The 18060-nt window shown below is 41.0% G+C and overlaps 1 protein-coding gene across 4 annotated transcripts in view; it reads left to right on the top strand.

Moving 5' to 3' along the window:
* FSHB (follicle stimulating hormone subunit beta) overlaps window positions 1–16699 on the top strand; it is a 305255-nt gene extending 288556 nt beyond the window's left edge. For 2 of the 4 annotated variants that reach the window (XM_082270166.1, XM_082270165.1), the window contains 2 exons: window positions 9005–9164; window positions 16327–16699. In XM_082270166.1, the coding sequence (XP_082126292.1) occupies window positions 9006–9164; window positions 16327–16551 (384 nt within the window). In that variant the 5' untranslated portion in view covers window position 9005 and the 3' untranslated portion in view covers window positions 16552–16699. Of the gene's footprint in view, window positions 1–2306; window positions 2435–9004; window positions 9165–16326 lie in introns of those variants that run through there. The other 2 variants (XM_082270167.1, XM_082270168.1) reach the window with 2 other exon arrangements.
* Window positions 16700–18060: the final 1361 nt, after the last annotated feature.

Here is an 18060-nt window from a genome sequence, read left to right as displayed (position 1 = left end):
TCTGCAGCCACACCTCACAGCACACCCAAGGTAAGTGGAGAACTGGAGAGAGGAGTGACTTCTACTTAGGGATTTATTTTGCAGATAGGCTGGGCTGGCACTGGCAGCAACAGTTTTATTCAAAGAAATCAGGATTTGTTCTGCAAATAGGCTGGCACTGGCAGCAACCATTTAATTCAAATCAGGATGTCTTTTGCAAATAGGCTGGCCTGGCACTGGCAGCCAGGCATAGTACTAGTCTAGTACTATGCCTGCCAGTGCCAGGTCAGCCTATTTGCAGAAGAAACCTGATTTGAATTAAATTGTTGCTGCCAGTGCCAGCCTATTTGCAGAAGAAATTCTGATTTTAATTGGTCATGTCATGTGTCTGATGAGATTGGTTTTGTTAATTGTCTGATCTGATGATGTCACTGCCAGGCTATTTGCAGAAGAAATCCTTATTTTTTCTAATTTTTTGATCATGTGTCATGATGACATTGGTTTTGGTAATTGTCTGACTGATGCCAGCCTATTTGCAGAAGAAATCCTGATTTGAATAAAATTGTTGCTGCCAGTGCCAGCCTACCAGGGGCTGATCTGAGGTGTGAAAGTGCAGGAATTGGGGCTGATCTATGGTGCGAAGGTGCAGGAATTGGGGTGATCTGAGGTGTGATAGTGCAGGAATTGGGGTGATCTGAGGTGTGAAGGTGCAGGAATTGGGGTGATCTGAGATTTGATAGTGCAGGAATTGGGGTGATCTGAGGTGTGAAGGTGCAGGAATTGGGGCTGATCTGAGGTGTGAAGGTGCAGGAATTGGGGTGATCTGAGGTGTGAAGGTGCAGGAATTGGGGTGATCTGAGGTGTGAAGGTGCAGGAATTGGGGCTGATCTGAGGTGTGAAGGTGCAGGAATTGGGGTGATCTGAGGTGTGATAGTGCAGGAATTGGGGTGATCTGAGGTGTGATAGTGCAGGAATTGGGGTGATCTGAGGTGTGAAGGTGCAGGAATTGGGGTGATCTGATGTGTGCAGGTGCAGGAATTTGGGCTGATCTGAAGTGTGATAGTGCAGGAATTGGGGTGATCTGAGGGGTGAAGGTGCAGGAATTGGGGTGATCTGAGGTGTGATAGTGCAGGAATGGGGGTGATCTGATGTATGAAGGTGCAGGAATTGGGGCTGATCTGATTTGTGAAGGTGCAGGAATTGGGGTGATCTGATTTGTGAAGGTGCAAAGCTCACTTGATTTCTTACTATTATTCACGCGGTTTACAGCAGTTACTTTATATGAAGTTGACAGTTTTTTTTTATGTATCTGGCACTCCCAATTTCTTTGAAAACATTTTTCGGCACACTGTGCCCAAAAAGGTTGTCTACCCCTTGATTAGAGTAATCCTCATCTTGTGCTGTTTCATACTATTTTTAGGACTCAAGCATCAAAACAGGATTTAAAGTAAGACAAAAAAAAACAGCATCATATGGCAGCTCTGATCTAAATTGGACCCAGTCTGTCAGATTAAACTAAAAAAGGTACCGTAATCGAATCCACACATCCTGGAACATTAAATCCTATCATCAACCATCCCGACGAACGCCACGCCCCACCATGCCCCAGTCACGCCCCCGTCATGCCCCCCCCCCCTCACGGGCTGCTCAGTCCAAAATGCCCAGGCCTATTGTTTGTCCCAGTCCGGGCCTGCTCACAGGGATTATTGTTAGTGGCTATACTGTAGCAGCTGGCAATATATCGCATGTAAAGATCCAGCATGCTTGTTGTACCCAAGTCAATCGATGGATCGACTTGAGTACACTCATCCTGCCCATAGATGGTTCAAATCTCGGCCAGTCCCTGCTGGACCAGCCGAGATTCAAACCATCTATGGCCGGCTTAATTTACTGAAGGCAGCAGTAACCAATTCACCTAAGATTATGTACTTTGTCTTCAGGGAGCTTTAATACATGATTTTATGTCATTTTTAGGGTGATCTTTTATTTTTTAGGGTGAAATCGTATTTATTACAAATTTAATACAACAAAAATCACTAAATGACTAAATACTGCAATATTAACCCCAAATATGCATTTATTGACAATAAAATATACTTTCCCTTTAATTGATGACATACAGTATGTCAGAAGGACTAATAAGACAGCCACCAGACACAACAAACACTTTAGGTAAATGTCACCATTTTGAATTTGGTAAATGGAGAAAAACAAGAAATAATGCTTAATTCGTGTTTCAGGTCCTTGGCTACATTCTGTCTTCATGGTGATTTGCGTGGGCTGCAAATGTCAGTAATTTTGTCAAGGCTTGAGTGTCTAGCCAGATACTAATCCCAGCTACAGACCAAACTTGATACATTTTAATTCCTGATAAATCCTCAAGGTGAGAGTTGGGTATATAAGGGACTTATTTACATTTTCTCAGTGTCTAGGATCCACCAACACAGAGATAAAGGTAATACTGCATGTCTACTTTACTTATTATAGAGTTCAGTCTTTTGTAGTCAGTCTCTTGATTGAATGATGGAGTCTTTATTATTGTATGCAATTGCTTCCAAGTAACAAGAAAAGCCGGCACACGAATGCTTTGTTTTGATGCAATTTATTCCAGCATGACAGCAGTATACAACATGGCAAATGCTAAAGCGCCGGGCCGAAATGCGTCAGTTTTGCTAGGTTGTATACTGCTGTCATGCTGGAATAAATCGCATCAAAACAAAGCATTTGTGTGCTGGCTTTTTTTGTTACTTGTAAGCAATTGCATGCATCTGGATGTTGCAGCCCGACACTCAGTTCCATATTCATTCCATTATGCAGTAGAGCTAGGGTGAGTCTGTATCTATTCTGTTTATTATTATAACTAGAAATGGCAGGTTTAGAAATGTACCCACTGACTCTCCAAACTGGGAAGGCATTCCGTTCACCAGTTGCTAAAAGGCATCAATTGTACATCTTTGGGTCTGTTGTCCTTAACCTCCCTGGCGGTATGATTATGTCAGGAATTCTGTACCAAAAGCGGTACAATTTTTTTCATGGAAATTTGGCGTTATGTATTATAGGCCTACAATTCTTAGTAATTACTGACTTAAACCTGACCAAAATAAGAGTCTAGTAGACATCCCAGATGTGATAAATTTGAAATACAAACACATGAATTATAATCTAATCAATAATATAATTTTATTATATAATATATATATATATATATATATATATATATATATATATATATATATATATATATATATATATGTATATATATATTATATAATAAAATTATATTATTGATTAGATTATAATTCATGCGTTATATATATATATATATACATATATATATATATATATATATATATATGTATATTATATATTATGATATTGTATATTATATATATATATATATAATATAAATGTTATGTGTGTGTTTCTGTTTTGTGCAACGTTCAACATTTGAATTTCCCTCCCTAGTTCCGCTCCCATGCAGCATTGCTGCTGCAGGGAACGAAACTAGGAAGTCATCACACCGACGGAGGACGGACGAACGGCGGGGATCTCAGACGGCTGCCGATCACAGCAATGGGAGATCATCGCTGGATCGTCAGGAGAAGGTAAGACACCGCTGCGCGCTCTGCACATCTACCCCGAGCGTGACTCGGGGATACCGATAACAGCATGGAAAATCCACCCCGAGTCACGCTTGGGGATACCGATAGGCAGGTTAAAGCCCTATTAAAGGGGAAGTCCACCCTAACACTACAATTGCTACATATACAGGCATCCATGATCTAAGACTAATCTTTCTAGTCCTGTAAAGAAGAAATCCGTATGCATACTTTTTTTGAAGCCAATCCGGTCCAGTCTTCAGTGGCGGAAGCTCTGCAGAAGCCACCAACGGCTGTGAAATTAATGAGAAGTGACGTCAATCATAGAGTTACTATGGGGCTTTCATTGTTGGCTGCTTCCTCTGCACCCGCCTCCACAGAGAAGCTGCCTCTAACAGCTCAACATGGGACCGCAGCAGATCGGCTTCAGAAAAGGTATGTATAGCGATTTCTTCTTTACAGGGCTAATTAGATTAGTCTTAGATTGTGGATGTCTGTAGATGTAGCGATTTTAGCGTTAGGGTGGACTTCCCCTTTATATTTTAATAAGGGTACTCTGCCGGGCTTCATAAAAAGTATGAAAAGTTTTTTTTTTTGTTTTTTTTTTTAATATATATTAGTTCTTTACTGTAATTGGCATGTGGCAGCAGCATGCTGGAGATCTTTCCCTGTGATCTGTGTGACAGTAGAATTCTGAGTCTCCAGGGGTCTTGACATCCCCCTTGCAGATTGGTCCAATCAATACCGTTGCTTGGGGAGAAGGATTGTTGTTGATTCAACCACTGTGCACAAGGCGTGTCAGATTACTGCATTTTGGGGCCGGATTTACTAAAACTGGTGCACAAAGAATCTGGTGCAGCTGTGCGTAGTAACCAAATAGCTTTTCCTGGGGCTAATCATGTTGGCCTAGGATTTTGTAGCCTCCAGGAAAGAAAAATTATGGTAAGTATAGGCAACAATTTTCCTTATTTCTGGGACTATTCATGGCAGCCTATGAAATCCTAAGCTTATTTGAACAAGTTGAAGTTAGAAGCTGATTGGTTACTATGTACCAGATTCTGTGTGCACCAGTTTTAGGCAGGCCCCCTTGCAGATTGGTCCAATCAATACCGTTGCTTGGGGAGAAGGATTGTTGTTGATTCAACCACTGTGCACAAGGCGTGTCAGATTACTGCATTTTGGGGCCGGATTTACTAAAACTGGTGCACAGAGAATCTGGTGCAGCTGTGCGTAGTAACCAAATAGCTTTTCCTGGGGCTAATCATGTTGGCCTAGGATTTTGTAGCCTCCAGGAAAGAAAAATTATGGTAAGTATAGGCAACAATTTTCCTTATTTCTGGGACTATTCATGGCAGCCTATGAAATCCTAAGCTTATTTGAACAAGTTGAAGTTAGAAGCTGATTGGTTACTATGTACCAGATTCTGTGTGCACCAGTTTTAGGCAGGCCAAAGATGACTTAAAGGGGTTGATTTACTAAAGGCCAATATAGAATAATAGACTGTGCACTTTTCAAGTACAGTTGTTGCTCCAGAGTTTAGAAAATTAGGTAAAGCTTCATTTTGCAAAGAATACCCAATCACGTGCAAGGAAAATAAAAGTAATTAAAAAAACAGCATTTTTGCTTGCACATGATTGGCTGATGAAAGTCAGCAGAGCTTTCCTCATTTACTAATCTCTGGAGCTACTGCACTTGCAAAGTGCACAGTCTATATGCCTTTCGTAAATCAACCCCAATTTTTTTTCCTTCCACCATGGGTTGTAGAAAAGAAAATTGCTCCATTCCCCCATCAACACTGACTGTGTTGATGGGGGAATCTCTCCCGTGGAGCTATTGTGTTCTCCTGGCAGGGGTGGGTGGAGGGGAGGGGGCCGTCCCTTCTGGGATAACACAGTGATTACTGCTAGTGGCTATAGCTGGAACTAATCACATGCTAAAAATCCAACATGCTGGTCGTTCCAATTGATGGATCAACTTGGGTACAATCAGCCTGCCCATACATGAATCAAATCTCGGCCAGTCCTTGCTGAACCAACCAAGATTTGATCCCTTTATGGCTGGCTTTAGTGAATTTCCCCACTTGTGTGCAAACAGCAGTCCGAAACTCCAGTGTGCTACTTAAAAGGGACAATTTCAAATACTGGTGAAGAAAACCTATGCATTTATTAATACAGCCTGACTGCAACCTCTTTTTAAAATATATGGGTTGAAATAGACTTTAAAGCTTTTTTTTTTTTTTTGTATTTATTTTTTACAAAGGTAGGGGAAAGGTTGGAATTGGTTTATTTCTGTCTTTATCCCCATTGGGGAGATTCAGTCTCACTCTCTGTCCAATGGCAGGGTGTCACAAGAACAGGGAGCAATGGAATATCTCCTTGGCTGGAAAAAGGATTTCAACAATGACACATTTATTTACTAAAATTGGCAAAGATTTAAAATATATATTAGATTTGTATTGCTTTGTTTATCTCCCTGTAACAGTGACAACACATCATCCAATTTTTTGTTCTGGTGTCACCAGGACAGAGAATGAGTAAAAAATATCTCAATGAGGACACCAACAGCAATAAAAGATTGACTCTTATCCATTCCATTAAAAAAATTCAAAAATATAAACAGACAGCACTAAATCCCAAAATCTAGTGAAAACATATTAAGCAATATTGAACTTTGTGATAATCGCTAATCCAAAGCAAAAAAAAAATTATATATATATATATATATATATATATATATATATATATATATATATATATATATATATATTTATATATATATTCACATATTAAACAAGCATGAACCATTAGTCTATATATTGAAGTGCTTGCAGTTCATCAAATATGTAAGTAGTGTTCCAAAAAAAGCAGAAAGAAAATGCGTGTCTCCCAGAAAAAAGACCACTGTACACATATGCCTTGTTTTTTTGTTATTTTTTGGGAACACTACTTACATACAGTATTTGATAAACTGCAAGCACATCTATACATGGACTGATATTTCATGCTAGTTTGTGAATACCTGTATATATATATATAATATAATTTTTATTTTTTTGCTTTGGATTAGTGATTATCACAAAGTTCAATATTGGTTGATATGTTTTCACACGATTCTGGGATATAGCGCTGCTTATTTATATTTTTGTGTTATCATTGATATCTATTATACTTTAGGATTAATTAGGATAGCTGCTTATCCCCTCTGTTTATGACATCATTTTGCCAAGAACAACAGGGAGCAAAAAAAAAAGAAATGTGCCTTTCCTTGAGCAAAGTGTTAAGCCTTGTACACATGCGTCGAAAATTGTCAGGGAATTTTCGGCCAACGTCCGATCTGCCGATTTTCGGCTTGTTAGTATAATGCTTCCGACAACCGACTCCGACTTTTCGGCCGAAAAAAATCTGGTGTGCAGGCTATAAAATTTTTGTTGGCCGTCAACACAACGGCCGGTTTTCGTGCAGTCAGTACAGATTTCGACAGGGAAAAATCTGATGAGCAAGTCTGGGCATGCTCAGAGAAGAAAGAACACAAAGAAAGCAAACCAACACATGACATCACTTCTGAAGTAGAATTTTTTTGGGCGAGAAAATTTGTGTGCAGTCTAGGCACATTCCAACCAACAAAACACAACTCTGGACAAAAGACGGACGATCGGTCGGCCAATAATCGTTGCGTGTGTACGGGGCTTTACCTGTCACAGTCCTCTGTATGCAGCACAGCTGTGTTGTGTAACAGCACAGTCAACGCCTTTCTTCTGTTTTCCCTATAAAGATAGGAAAGGATCATCTAGTCTGATCTTTGCACAGAAATCAAAAATGTTTTTTTTTTTTTTTTTTTTTTTAATTAATTTAGGCTAAGGGTGGATACTGATGTATCCGTTGGAGATTATCCAGTGGTGCCATTTCTCCACCAATGGTATATGCACCCCTAGGGTAAATTTCGAGGGTTACTTCTATGCATTAACTTAAATTGAAGAAGTTAAAGCTGCCTTTCACTCACCAAGACCACTTTGTTGAATAACTTAAAGCTGAGCTTCACTCCCAAAAACCTTTTTGTTGAATTTTTGCACCCCTAATCTTTACAGCAATTTTTTGTTTACTTGTTTGTTTGTTTTTTTGGGTCCAACGAGCCCCCTCCCTCCATTATTGCCTAGGAAGGAATGACGTACTTTGCTCCAGTAGCCTCCTGGAATATATCCATGTCAGATATCCCAGGAGGTATTGCTTTATAGAGAATGGCAGGAGGGGGGGGGGCGGACCTGGCAGCGCATCACAGAGGACCAACCAAGAACCCAGAAGAGACAGCTGTATGGAAAGAAGATGGCGGTGCGGGTCCCAGTGTAGAGGCCAGCTTGCATTGGTGGCTGATCAAAGCAGGACGATGCTTAACTCATAGACAGAGTACCAGATGGTTCAAAGTGAAATTTACCCTAGGGGGTGAGGGTCTTCTATAAGCTTGGCAGGGGGGACTGTAGCTGCAGGTTGCTGTGTTGGTCACATGAATTTTGCCTAGTATCAGTCTATTGCAATTCCTGTAAAGCAGAGCTCAGAGAGGTGGTAGGGACAGTGCCAGATTGATAAGAGGACAAAAGGGGCAGGGTCCCCCTTTATAAAAAAAAAAAAAAAAAATATATAAAATATATAAAAAAAAAAACGAATAAAATAATGTAAATATATATTAATAAAAAAAAAAAAAACATTTCTTTTATTAAATGTATCTTGGGAAGTAATATTTTCCCTGCCATCCTCTGTAAAAGGTTTCTCTTGGGACTGGTATATTGTATCGTTTTTAAAAATGAATTTTAGCTGCTGAAGCGAACCACACATAGAGCTCTTATGCTCTTAAGGAAGGTGGCCTATGATTGTGCGTCTGTGTGAGCACGCATCACCTCAGAATGACATTGTGTCATGCATTTTTAAAATGTGTGATTGTCATTGAGAATGTAAGCCAACTCTGTGTATGAGGGTCCCCTCGAACCTGAAGTGCCTGGGCCCCCCCATGGTCTAAATCTGGCCCTGGGTGGGGGAGGGGTGAGCCAAAGCTGTAGGAGGCAAATAGGTCTGTTGCAATGCTAGGAGCATGCTGAATGAAGGAGACGGAAGATTAGCAGAGGGAAGAACTCATTGGTGTGCCCCTTCTCCTATCACTGCCAGTCACAGGGTAGGGGTGGGAAGGAGGCCTGTAATTAAAGCAGAAAATGCAGCAGAAAAAGATCAGACCCCCTGCCATTACCAGGTGGGGCTGTACTGTGTGGAAGAGCTGTGTAATCCTCAGGTCTGGTAGACCAAAAATGCTTTGACAGGTCCAGCTATGTATTTAAGTGCCTGGAGTTCAGCTTTAGGTATTAAAAGTCTTTTTTTTTTATCTTTTAATAAACATTCAAAAGTATGTGACACTGAAATGTGTTATTTTTTTTTTTTAATCAGAATGGAGAAGATATTTCTGTACGGGCTGGTTCTGTTTTGGAATGTTATGCTGAGCGCAACCTGTGAGCTCTCTAATATTACGATTGTGCTGGAAAAGGAGGAATGTGGAGCCTGCATCTCTGTGAATGCAACTTGGTGCTCAGGATACTGCTACACCATGGTGAGTGTCATAAGGAGTTTATATAAAGATTATGTCTCCAAAATCTGCATCCTAAGGCCATCCCAGCACAACCGTACAATGAAGGCAACCTATCAGAGGACACCCAGCCTAGTAAAAGATAGCAGTGAACGCTGGGCCTTGTAGTTTCCCAGCAGTAGGAGAGAAAGGGCTTGTCTATACGTCTGTCTGGAAGATGTATGATACCAAGTGGCTATGGGAACATAAGTCAGACACGTGGTTATATAACCTTGCTCAATAGTTAACCACTAAAGCCCCAGAGGATTTGGCTGCTCAAAGACCAGGGCCTATTTTGCGATTCGGCACTGCGTGACTTTAACTGACAATTACGCGGTCGTGCAACGCTGTACCCAAATGAAATTGACGTCCTTTTTTCCCACAAACAGAGCTTTCTTTTGGTGGTATTTGATCACCTGTGCGATTTTTTTCTTTTTGCGCTATAAACAAAAAAAGAGCGACAATTTTGAAAAAATAACAATATTTTTCACATTTTTTTATATGAAATTCCCCTAAAAAAAAATGTAAAAATCTAAATTTTTTACCATTTTAGGCCAATTTGTTTTCTGCTACATATTTTTGGTGAAAAAAATCTAAATAAGTGTATTTTGATTGGTTTGCGCAAAAGTTATTGCGTTTACTAACTACGGGAAAGATTTATGTCATTTTTATTGTTTTTTTTTTTTTAAATAGTAACGGCGGCGATCTGCGATTTTTTTGCGGGACTGCGACTTTGCGGCAGACAGATCGGACCCTTGACTGACATTTTTGACACTTTTGGGGGTACCAGTGAGATTACTACAGTAATCAGTGCTATAAATATGCACTGTTACTGTAAAAATGACACTGGCAGGGAAGGGGTTAACTTTATTCGATATCCAGGGGTTAAGTGTGTCCCTAGGGCGTGATTCTAACTGTAAAGGGGCGTGGCTTTTGATGTAACCACAGAGACATACGATCCTACATAGCAGGATCGTATGATATCTGCTGTTACATCAGGGAGAATGACAGGCGGCTTTGTTTACATTAGCCGCCTGCCTTTCTCCCTCTCCAGCGGGAGATCGCAAGTGACCGGCTCGTGGGTGAGTGACGTACCTATACGTCACTTTGCCCAGGGGGGGGCTGACCGCCGCAGTATATGTACTTGCGGAGGTTGGCAAGTGGTTAAAGTGGAACTAAACTCACATTATACTTGACTTCCACCTTCTAGTGAGGCATCAGTTACATCCCTCGGCAGCCACTGTCATTTTCTCCCCAGGTGCCAGGTTTTCAGCCTCTTGATTGGCAGATAGGGGATGATGTCATCCCCCGGATGTGCATGGGAGTCAGGACAGGAATTGCGGCACAGCTGGAGTGTTTCGGGAATACATGCTGAGCTGCGCATGTGCATTCAATAGAAAACTGCCAGCAGGCAAGTAATTGTGTACTTTTGCAGAAGTTACATAGCATGTCTCTTCTGCAAAAACTAGCTGCCTCCTCATAGTTTTCTACAGTTTAGGTTTAGTTCTGCTTTAAGTGGTGGCACCATCAAATACAGTCAATTATTTTTCATTTTATCTATATAAAGAAATAATAGGCCTTCTAAGGGCTCACACATACTGTTAAAGAAAACCTGGAATCTGACAAGTCTGACCTCTCCTGAAAATGGTAACAGCCTGGCTGCTGTCATGTTCCCCTTTTGCTTCAATACGTTCAGTCGCTGACTTGCTGCAAGTATGCAAATAAGAACTTCTTATTTTCCCTCCTGGCTAAAACTGGCCATACTTTGCTCTAATTTTTGAAGATTTCTGCTAGATTAACTGAAATTTGAACAGTGTATTGCCCTGCCAGAACTGCTCCATTCAACAAAATGCAACTATTTAGTCGACTTTTGTCTTTTTGGAAAAATGTCAGGCAAACAGTATCTGCATCCTATCAGATGTAGGCACTGTTTGGATACTCCAACAGCTGGGGCCACTGGCTATCAGATTACAATAGCTCAGCAATTGTATTTGTCTTTCTGCTCTCTTAGCGTGGATGGAGAAATGTGTTAAGCTGGCCATAGATGGATCTTTTTTTTTTTTCCAATCAGCCAGCAAGCTGATGAGAAAAAACAGATTTCCCCATCCACACAAACGAGGTGGATAGAGAAATCCTCCTCTCTGTGCTGTTTTATTCTGACAGTGGGGACTATTCTGAGAGTGGAGACTCCTCTGTTGTCAGTATACACAGGGCCGGCGCTACCTGTAAGGTGACCTAGGCAGCCGCCTAGGGCGCAACTTAGCAGGGGGCACTGGCATCCTAGGGTGGCAAAAATCCTTGCACTGGCCCTGAGTATACACTAATCAGCACTGCAACCAATCAAATGAAAATTTTCCAACATTCCCATTCCGGAGAAGCCAGTCATTAAATTGATTACTTCGAGCAGGAAAAACCATAAATGGATCAAAATTCGCCCAGTCCTTGCTGAACCAGACGATTTTTAATCCACCTATGGCCAGCTTTAGATTTCTTCTGTTTAGCTCCAGGCCAAATGACATGAATCTATACTGTAACTATAATGTTTGTGGCCAGCTTATTTTTGTCTTTCTTGACCTGCATTCGAGTGTTGTCAATCCCATCACCTGTGGCTCAGAAAGAACTGAAGCCAGTGAATCAACATAACAGTCAGAAAATTAGCAGTTTCAAAAGAAGGTCAGTAATAGGGGTCCCATATTTCTTATATGACAGATTAGTTTTAAGGGAATGGAAAAGATATGTGAAAGTGACCCTATAAGATTACAGAAAAGCCAAAACCAAAGCTCCCTGCAATAGAAGAATTTTTATACTCAGCTCTCCCCTCTTTTATGGTTTTATATTTTTAATTCCCTTTATTTGTGCTGCTGACTGTTCTAAAAAAGTGCTCTGCTGCTGCACCCCGGGTCCTGCTCTGCCATCTCGTATATAGACGTCATCAGGGGGCCGGGTGTATCTTTTCTGGGTTCTTGCACCTGGCCCTCTGATGACACATGAGCAGTGTGCGAGACATTGGCCTGAAGCCTCCTGTGATGGGTGACATGACTATTCAGGGGGTTTGGAGAAGGAAGGGGGAATGCCATTCCTGCCTTGAGGGGGGAAACCAGGAAGTGCAGGATTGGGATCTGGTGAAAGGGTATTCATGAAAAGGAAAACCTTTTTTTTATTGTATAACAGGAGAAGGGAAAATATGTAAAATACCTAAAGAGGGTCTGCTTTAATGACCTTCTATGTAACAATGTTCATGCATGGTGAATGGCTATTCAGGCCTGAGCATTACATTCTTTGAGGGAGGTCTCATGTTCCCCCATTAATAGCATCTGCAGGGTATTTCTCAGCACTTTGCAGACAAGCAGGGGTGCATTCCGAAGGTAAGTGAGGAGGAGGGGGTCCATATCAAGAGAATCAATTCTTTTTATTATTAATTATTTATTATCATTATTGATGGGGGAATTCCTCCCACAAAGCCATTGTGTTCTCCAGGTGGGGAGAGGCAGACCCCCCTGGGAGAGCACAGTGATTATTGCTAGCAGCTATAACAGAAACTAACAATAATCGCATCTATAATTCGGCAAGGTTGTACCCAAGTTGATTGATCAATCCGTACGTTCAGTCTGCCAATACACGGTTCGAATCTCGGCCAGTCCCTGCTGAACCGGCTGAGATTTGAACTGTCTATGGCCAGCTTTACCCAGCTTTTTAGCTCTTTAGCATAGCTAAAATGATCATTTGTGTCTGTGGTTACTCATCTAAGAGGCAGAAGTTGCTCATTGCTCAAGGAACCCCTAGCAACCTCTGAAGGAACTATACGGTTCCACAGAAACTTGTTTCTCTAAAAAATGGGTGGTTACTATGTTCATTGTATATTGCCCTCTTAGGAAAGTGCTAGATTGTTTTAGGTCCGGACCTCCACCCAGTCACACATGCCTAAACACTTCTAGTAGGGCCCGTAGACACCAATATAAAAAATCCAAACCATAATGATTTATCTTAATTTGAGGAACCAGCAGTTTCCCCATTTTGCTTCTAACAGTTAAGTTTTAGGCATTTGAAAACTCCAAGATGATAAATCTAGACACATTTGATTGGTCTTGGTTGGTGATCATTTCAAACAGAGCATCTAAAGGCTAAAACCATCCAAAATGTTGTCATATTTTTGACAAATATGTAAACATCTAACACACATGGACAAAAGCAGACATGGGAGTCAGTCACACATGTGCAAGTCACAAGCAAGTCTCAAGTCTTAACCTTCAAGTCTCAAGCAAGTCCCAAGTTACTGTGGCAAAAAGCAAGCAAGTCAAGTCCCTGCTAGAAGTCAAGCAAGTCAAGTCATTTATTTTGGTCAAGTCACAAATCAAGTCAAAATACTGATCTACCCCAATTTTCACCTTTAAATCAGTTAAAAGTCAGTGGTCAGGAAAGGTTGTGTTTTATTTTCAACCTTACCAAAACTGCTTAGGGCTTTTTTCTTGGCATATTAAAGAAACACTTTGAATGCCCAAACAGCTCAAAATCCTTCGTCCGGTCATGTTTCAACACCACAGTCACTAAAAACATGTTATGTACTTCCATTGTTAAACAGCCAGTGTCCTAAAAATCAGAACAGGTGTTTTAAGTGACTGTGGTGTCAGAAACATAACAGGCACATTCATTTTGCTTTAACACATCTTGAGAAAATGGTAATATTTAATAACTTAAAAAAGTAAAGTCATTTCGAGTCATATGTCTCAAGTCAAAGTCAAGTCTCAAGTCATGAATACCAAGTCAAAGTCAAGTCGAGTCTTTTATTAATTTTAGTCAAGCAAGTCTCAAGTCCTCAAACTGGTGACTTAAGTCTGACTTAAGTCAAGTCATGTGACTCAAGTCCCCCACCTCTGGACAAAAGGCATGATCAAGCAACTGTCACTTGTTAAAGTGTCTCTGTAGTCGCATATATATAAGACTTTTCCTAAGGGGAGGACTGACTGCCTAACCTATGCATAATACACCATGTTGTCACTACAAGACACAGCAGTGACATAGGAGGAAGGAACAATGACACAGAGCAGGGGAAACAGGTATCCAACACTGCTCAAAGTGTTGAATGCAGAAAAGTCTTGAAAGTGGAACTTTACTCTCTCAATCAACAATAACTATTTAAATCTCTATACTGCTAGCATTAGTAAATAGATAGGAAAGTATATCATATTTACCTTTTTTAAACTCTTTTTATCATTACTTCAGTTTCTTCCTGGTTTCCGGCCTAGGCAAATTATGTCATGCATCCCATCAGTCTTCAGGAGGGGAGGAGGGATGTTCTCAGCTATGCACACTCTCCTGCCTGGATGTCTGAGCTAGTCAAAAAGGCCACGGCCAGAAATGCTAGGAGTGTTTTTCAAAGTCACTTAAAAATAAAGCATGGATCAATGAATGGATGGGGGATTTTGCTTTTGAATATTAATTATTTAAATATAATTTTTGGTTTGTGGTGCTGAGAAGAAGTGTAGTTCCACTTGAATACATGAATTCTTTGAGGGCTCATGTAGGCAAACTAATTACAAGCCCTCAGTAAATTGGTAAGGGTTAATAGAGCAACCACAGGTGAGCGTTGGAATTATTCATGTCTTGTTCTTGATCTTGTTTTTGCAGCGGTCCGCAAATATCAGTCACTGTGTCCATAACCTTAGTAATAAAGAGAAATAAGGGCACTTCTGTGATAAATCTCTTCTGATATCCAGGACAAGCAGATAGCCCTGGAGTAGATGGAATGGACTCACACTTGCAGCAGCATTTGGGAGAGGAGAAACAGCTCCAGTTGGTTTAGAATAAAAACAAAAAGGCGCTTCTAAGTGCAGTACTCCACTGTGGCTTATTGCTACAAACGGTTAAAAACACTTACAGAATCCAAGGCATAAACAGCATCTTAGTCAGCGTCGTGTTCCTGCTATGTCCTGGTGCCTCTAGGGGGGGGGGGGGGGGGGAGAGAGCTGACCAGCAGCTATCCAGGCGGAGGAGGCAGGGTGGCAAGATGGCCGACATGCTTTCAGAGCATGCTCAGTTCGCTCCTTCATCAGCATGGTCCCGGAAGTCTGCCGACCATCTTGCCACCCTGCCTCCTCCTCCTGGGTAGCTGTTGGTCCCCTCCAAGAGGCGCCAGGACATAGCAGGAACAGAATGCTGACTAAGATGCTGTTTTATGCCCTGGATGTTTTTAACAGTTTGTAGCAGTAAACCACAATGGAATACTGCACTTAGAAGAGCCTTTTTGTTTTTATTTTTATTGTGTTCATAACCTGCTAGCTTTGTTTCAGGCAACAATAAATTATGACACAGCCATGTGAGAGGAAAGCTGAAGCAGGAATCTGTGGTTGTTGGAGAGAAGTGAATCTGAGAGAGCTGCAGTTAATTTCTGTAGAATCAGATTAAATGCAGCTTGTTCATTCTGAGGGTATCTCCCATCCAGTGCTTTTTAGCACAGTGTAGTATATTCTGTGTACAAACCTGTTGACAGGTGCAGCCTACCTTCTCCACCGCAGGTGGCGCTCACCTGCAGTGGCCATGCAGCTGGAGAGGAAGCCAAGAGGAATATAGTTCCCCTATGGTTTTCTGGGTCACTGGGGAAGCTTTCAGGTTGGGGTCTGCCATGTGACTCTGGCAGCCATCTTGGGTCAGGCAGAGTCTATTTAAGGCCCTGCCTCTCAGATTTGGCACGCTTTATGCAAGTGGGTAGAGTAGGGAAAGGTACACTGTCTGTTATGGATAGTATTAACAGTAGGGAAAGGTTCCAGACGAGAAAAGAAAGCGTGGGGTCGCAACTCGTCTGGGCGTCATCCCACTTGGACACTAGACGGACAGGCCGCATTCTGCTCTCAGTCCATCTGAAACCTCCATTCACATTGTGAGAAACCATGAGTGTACTAGCTTGGGCAGTCTTCCCACTGCATTTGTTGTGACTGCTGCTGCATTACTTCAATACAAGTTTTTCATTGCACCTGACTGTGTGAACCTTTGCCACTGTATCACGCTGCACTCCACCTACAAACCTAAAAACTGTCAACTTTTACATTAATTATTTTCTTAGCAAGACGTTACAATGTAATAGTTTTATCTATACATGTGCATATATTTTGCACCCTTATTTGTTCTAAGTATTTTCTTCTTTTCATTTCAGGATCCAAATTTAATGTACCCACAGAAATCGGAGAAGCAAGGTGTCTGCACGTACACTGAGGTCATTTATGAAACAGTGAAAATTCCAGGATGTGCTGACAATGTAAATCCTTTCTACACTTATCCGGTGGCTGTTGACTGTCACTGTGGACGGTGTAATTCAGAAACCACTGATTGTACAGTGAGGGCTTTAGGGCCCACTTACTGTTCTTTGAGTCAAGACTAAGTTATGGAGATGGTACTGTTATACTTTTCAGCCTGACTTACACATGCTTGTCCCTCTTTCCATTTGTAATGCCAAGGCTTCTAACTAAGGTGGGACAACTAAAGCCCTTCAGCTGTTGAGGAACTATAAACTCTTGTGTATCTTGTATTTTTTTCAATGAATACTCGGCATTTACTGATTGAACAAGGTAGAGATCATGCCCGCCCCTTCTCTCCAACTTGTCTAATCAGAGAAAGCCTTGTATTCCTTGAAAAGAAAATGCAAGAATTTCTGTGAATGACAGAGGTGCCAAGCAACCAACCCCCTTTGTTCAAATTACAGAGTGCACGTTGGTCAAACAGCAACTGGAAGAGACCGGCGCTGACTGTATATAGCACAGGCTACAGCAGTGAATTTCTCTATCTCCAGCAGCCCTCTGGATACAAGATATAAAGATATAGATGTAACCCAGCTGGGGGTTACGAAGACCAGTGCAAGTTTTAAAAAAAAATAATTTCTTGATTTCAGCTTTAATATTTTCCATTCTTTATTTAAACGGTTGTAGGCACATTTCATCAACAGCTGAAAGTCTGCAGGTTTTTGCCTACTTAGCAATACAATTATGTATCAAATGTAAAGCAACTATTTTCTTTTTCTGTAAGGGTTCTTTTCAGAAGGCAGCAGCATGGTTTTACTCCGCTGCTTTAAAGTGACACTAGCCAATATACTTATTTTCCAAAAATAATCTATACATATCTATTATCTAAAGAGGAACTTTTTTTTTTCAGTGAGCAGCTACGGTGGGGATCGAAAGTTTGGGCACCCCAGGTAAAAATTTGTATTAATGTGTATAAAGAAGCCAAGGAAAGATGGAAAAATCTCCAAAAGGCATCAAATTACAGATTAGACATTCTTATAATATGTCAACAAAAGTTAGATTTTATTTCCATCATTTACACTTTCAAAATAACAGAAAACCAAAAAATGGGGTCTGCAAAAGTTTGGGCATCCTGCAGAATTTATAGCATGTACTGCCCCCTTTGCAAGGCTGAGACCTGCCAGTGTCATGGATTGTTCTCAATCATCATCTGGGAAGACCAGGTGATGTCAATCTCAAAGGTTTTAAATGCCCAGACTCATCTGACCTTGCTTCAACAATCAGCATCATGGGATCTTCTAAGCAGTTGTCTAGAAAACTGAAACTGAAAATAGTTGACGCTCACAAAGCTGGAGAAGGCTATAAGAAGATAGCAAAGCGTTTTGAGATTTCAATATCCTCTGTTCGGAATGTAATTAAGAAATGGCAGTCATCAGGAACAGTGGAAGTTAAAGCAAGATCTGAAAGACCAAGAAAAATATCAGATAGAACAGCTCGCACGATTGTGAGAAAAACAATTCAAAACCCACGTTTGACTGCACGATCCCTCCAGAAAGATCTGGCAGACACTGGAATTGTGGTACACTATTCCACTATAAAGAGATACTTGTACAAATATGGTCTTCATGGAAGAGTCATCAGAAGAAAACCTC

This window comes from Pelophylax lessonae (assembly GCF_965119305.1).
Source record: "Pelophylax lessonae genome assembly, chromosome: 10".
Classification (NCBI taxonomy): Eukaryota; Metazoa; Chordata; class Amphibia; order Anura; family Ranidae; genus Pelophylax; species Pelophylax lessonae.
The sequence above is the reverse complement of the archived record's forward strand: the minus strand, read 5'-3'. Positions and strand labels throughout refer to the sequence as shown.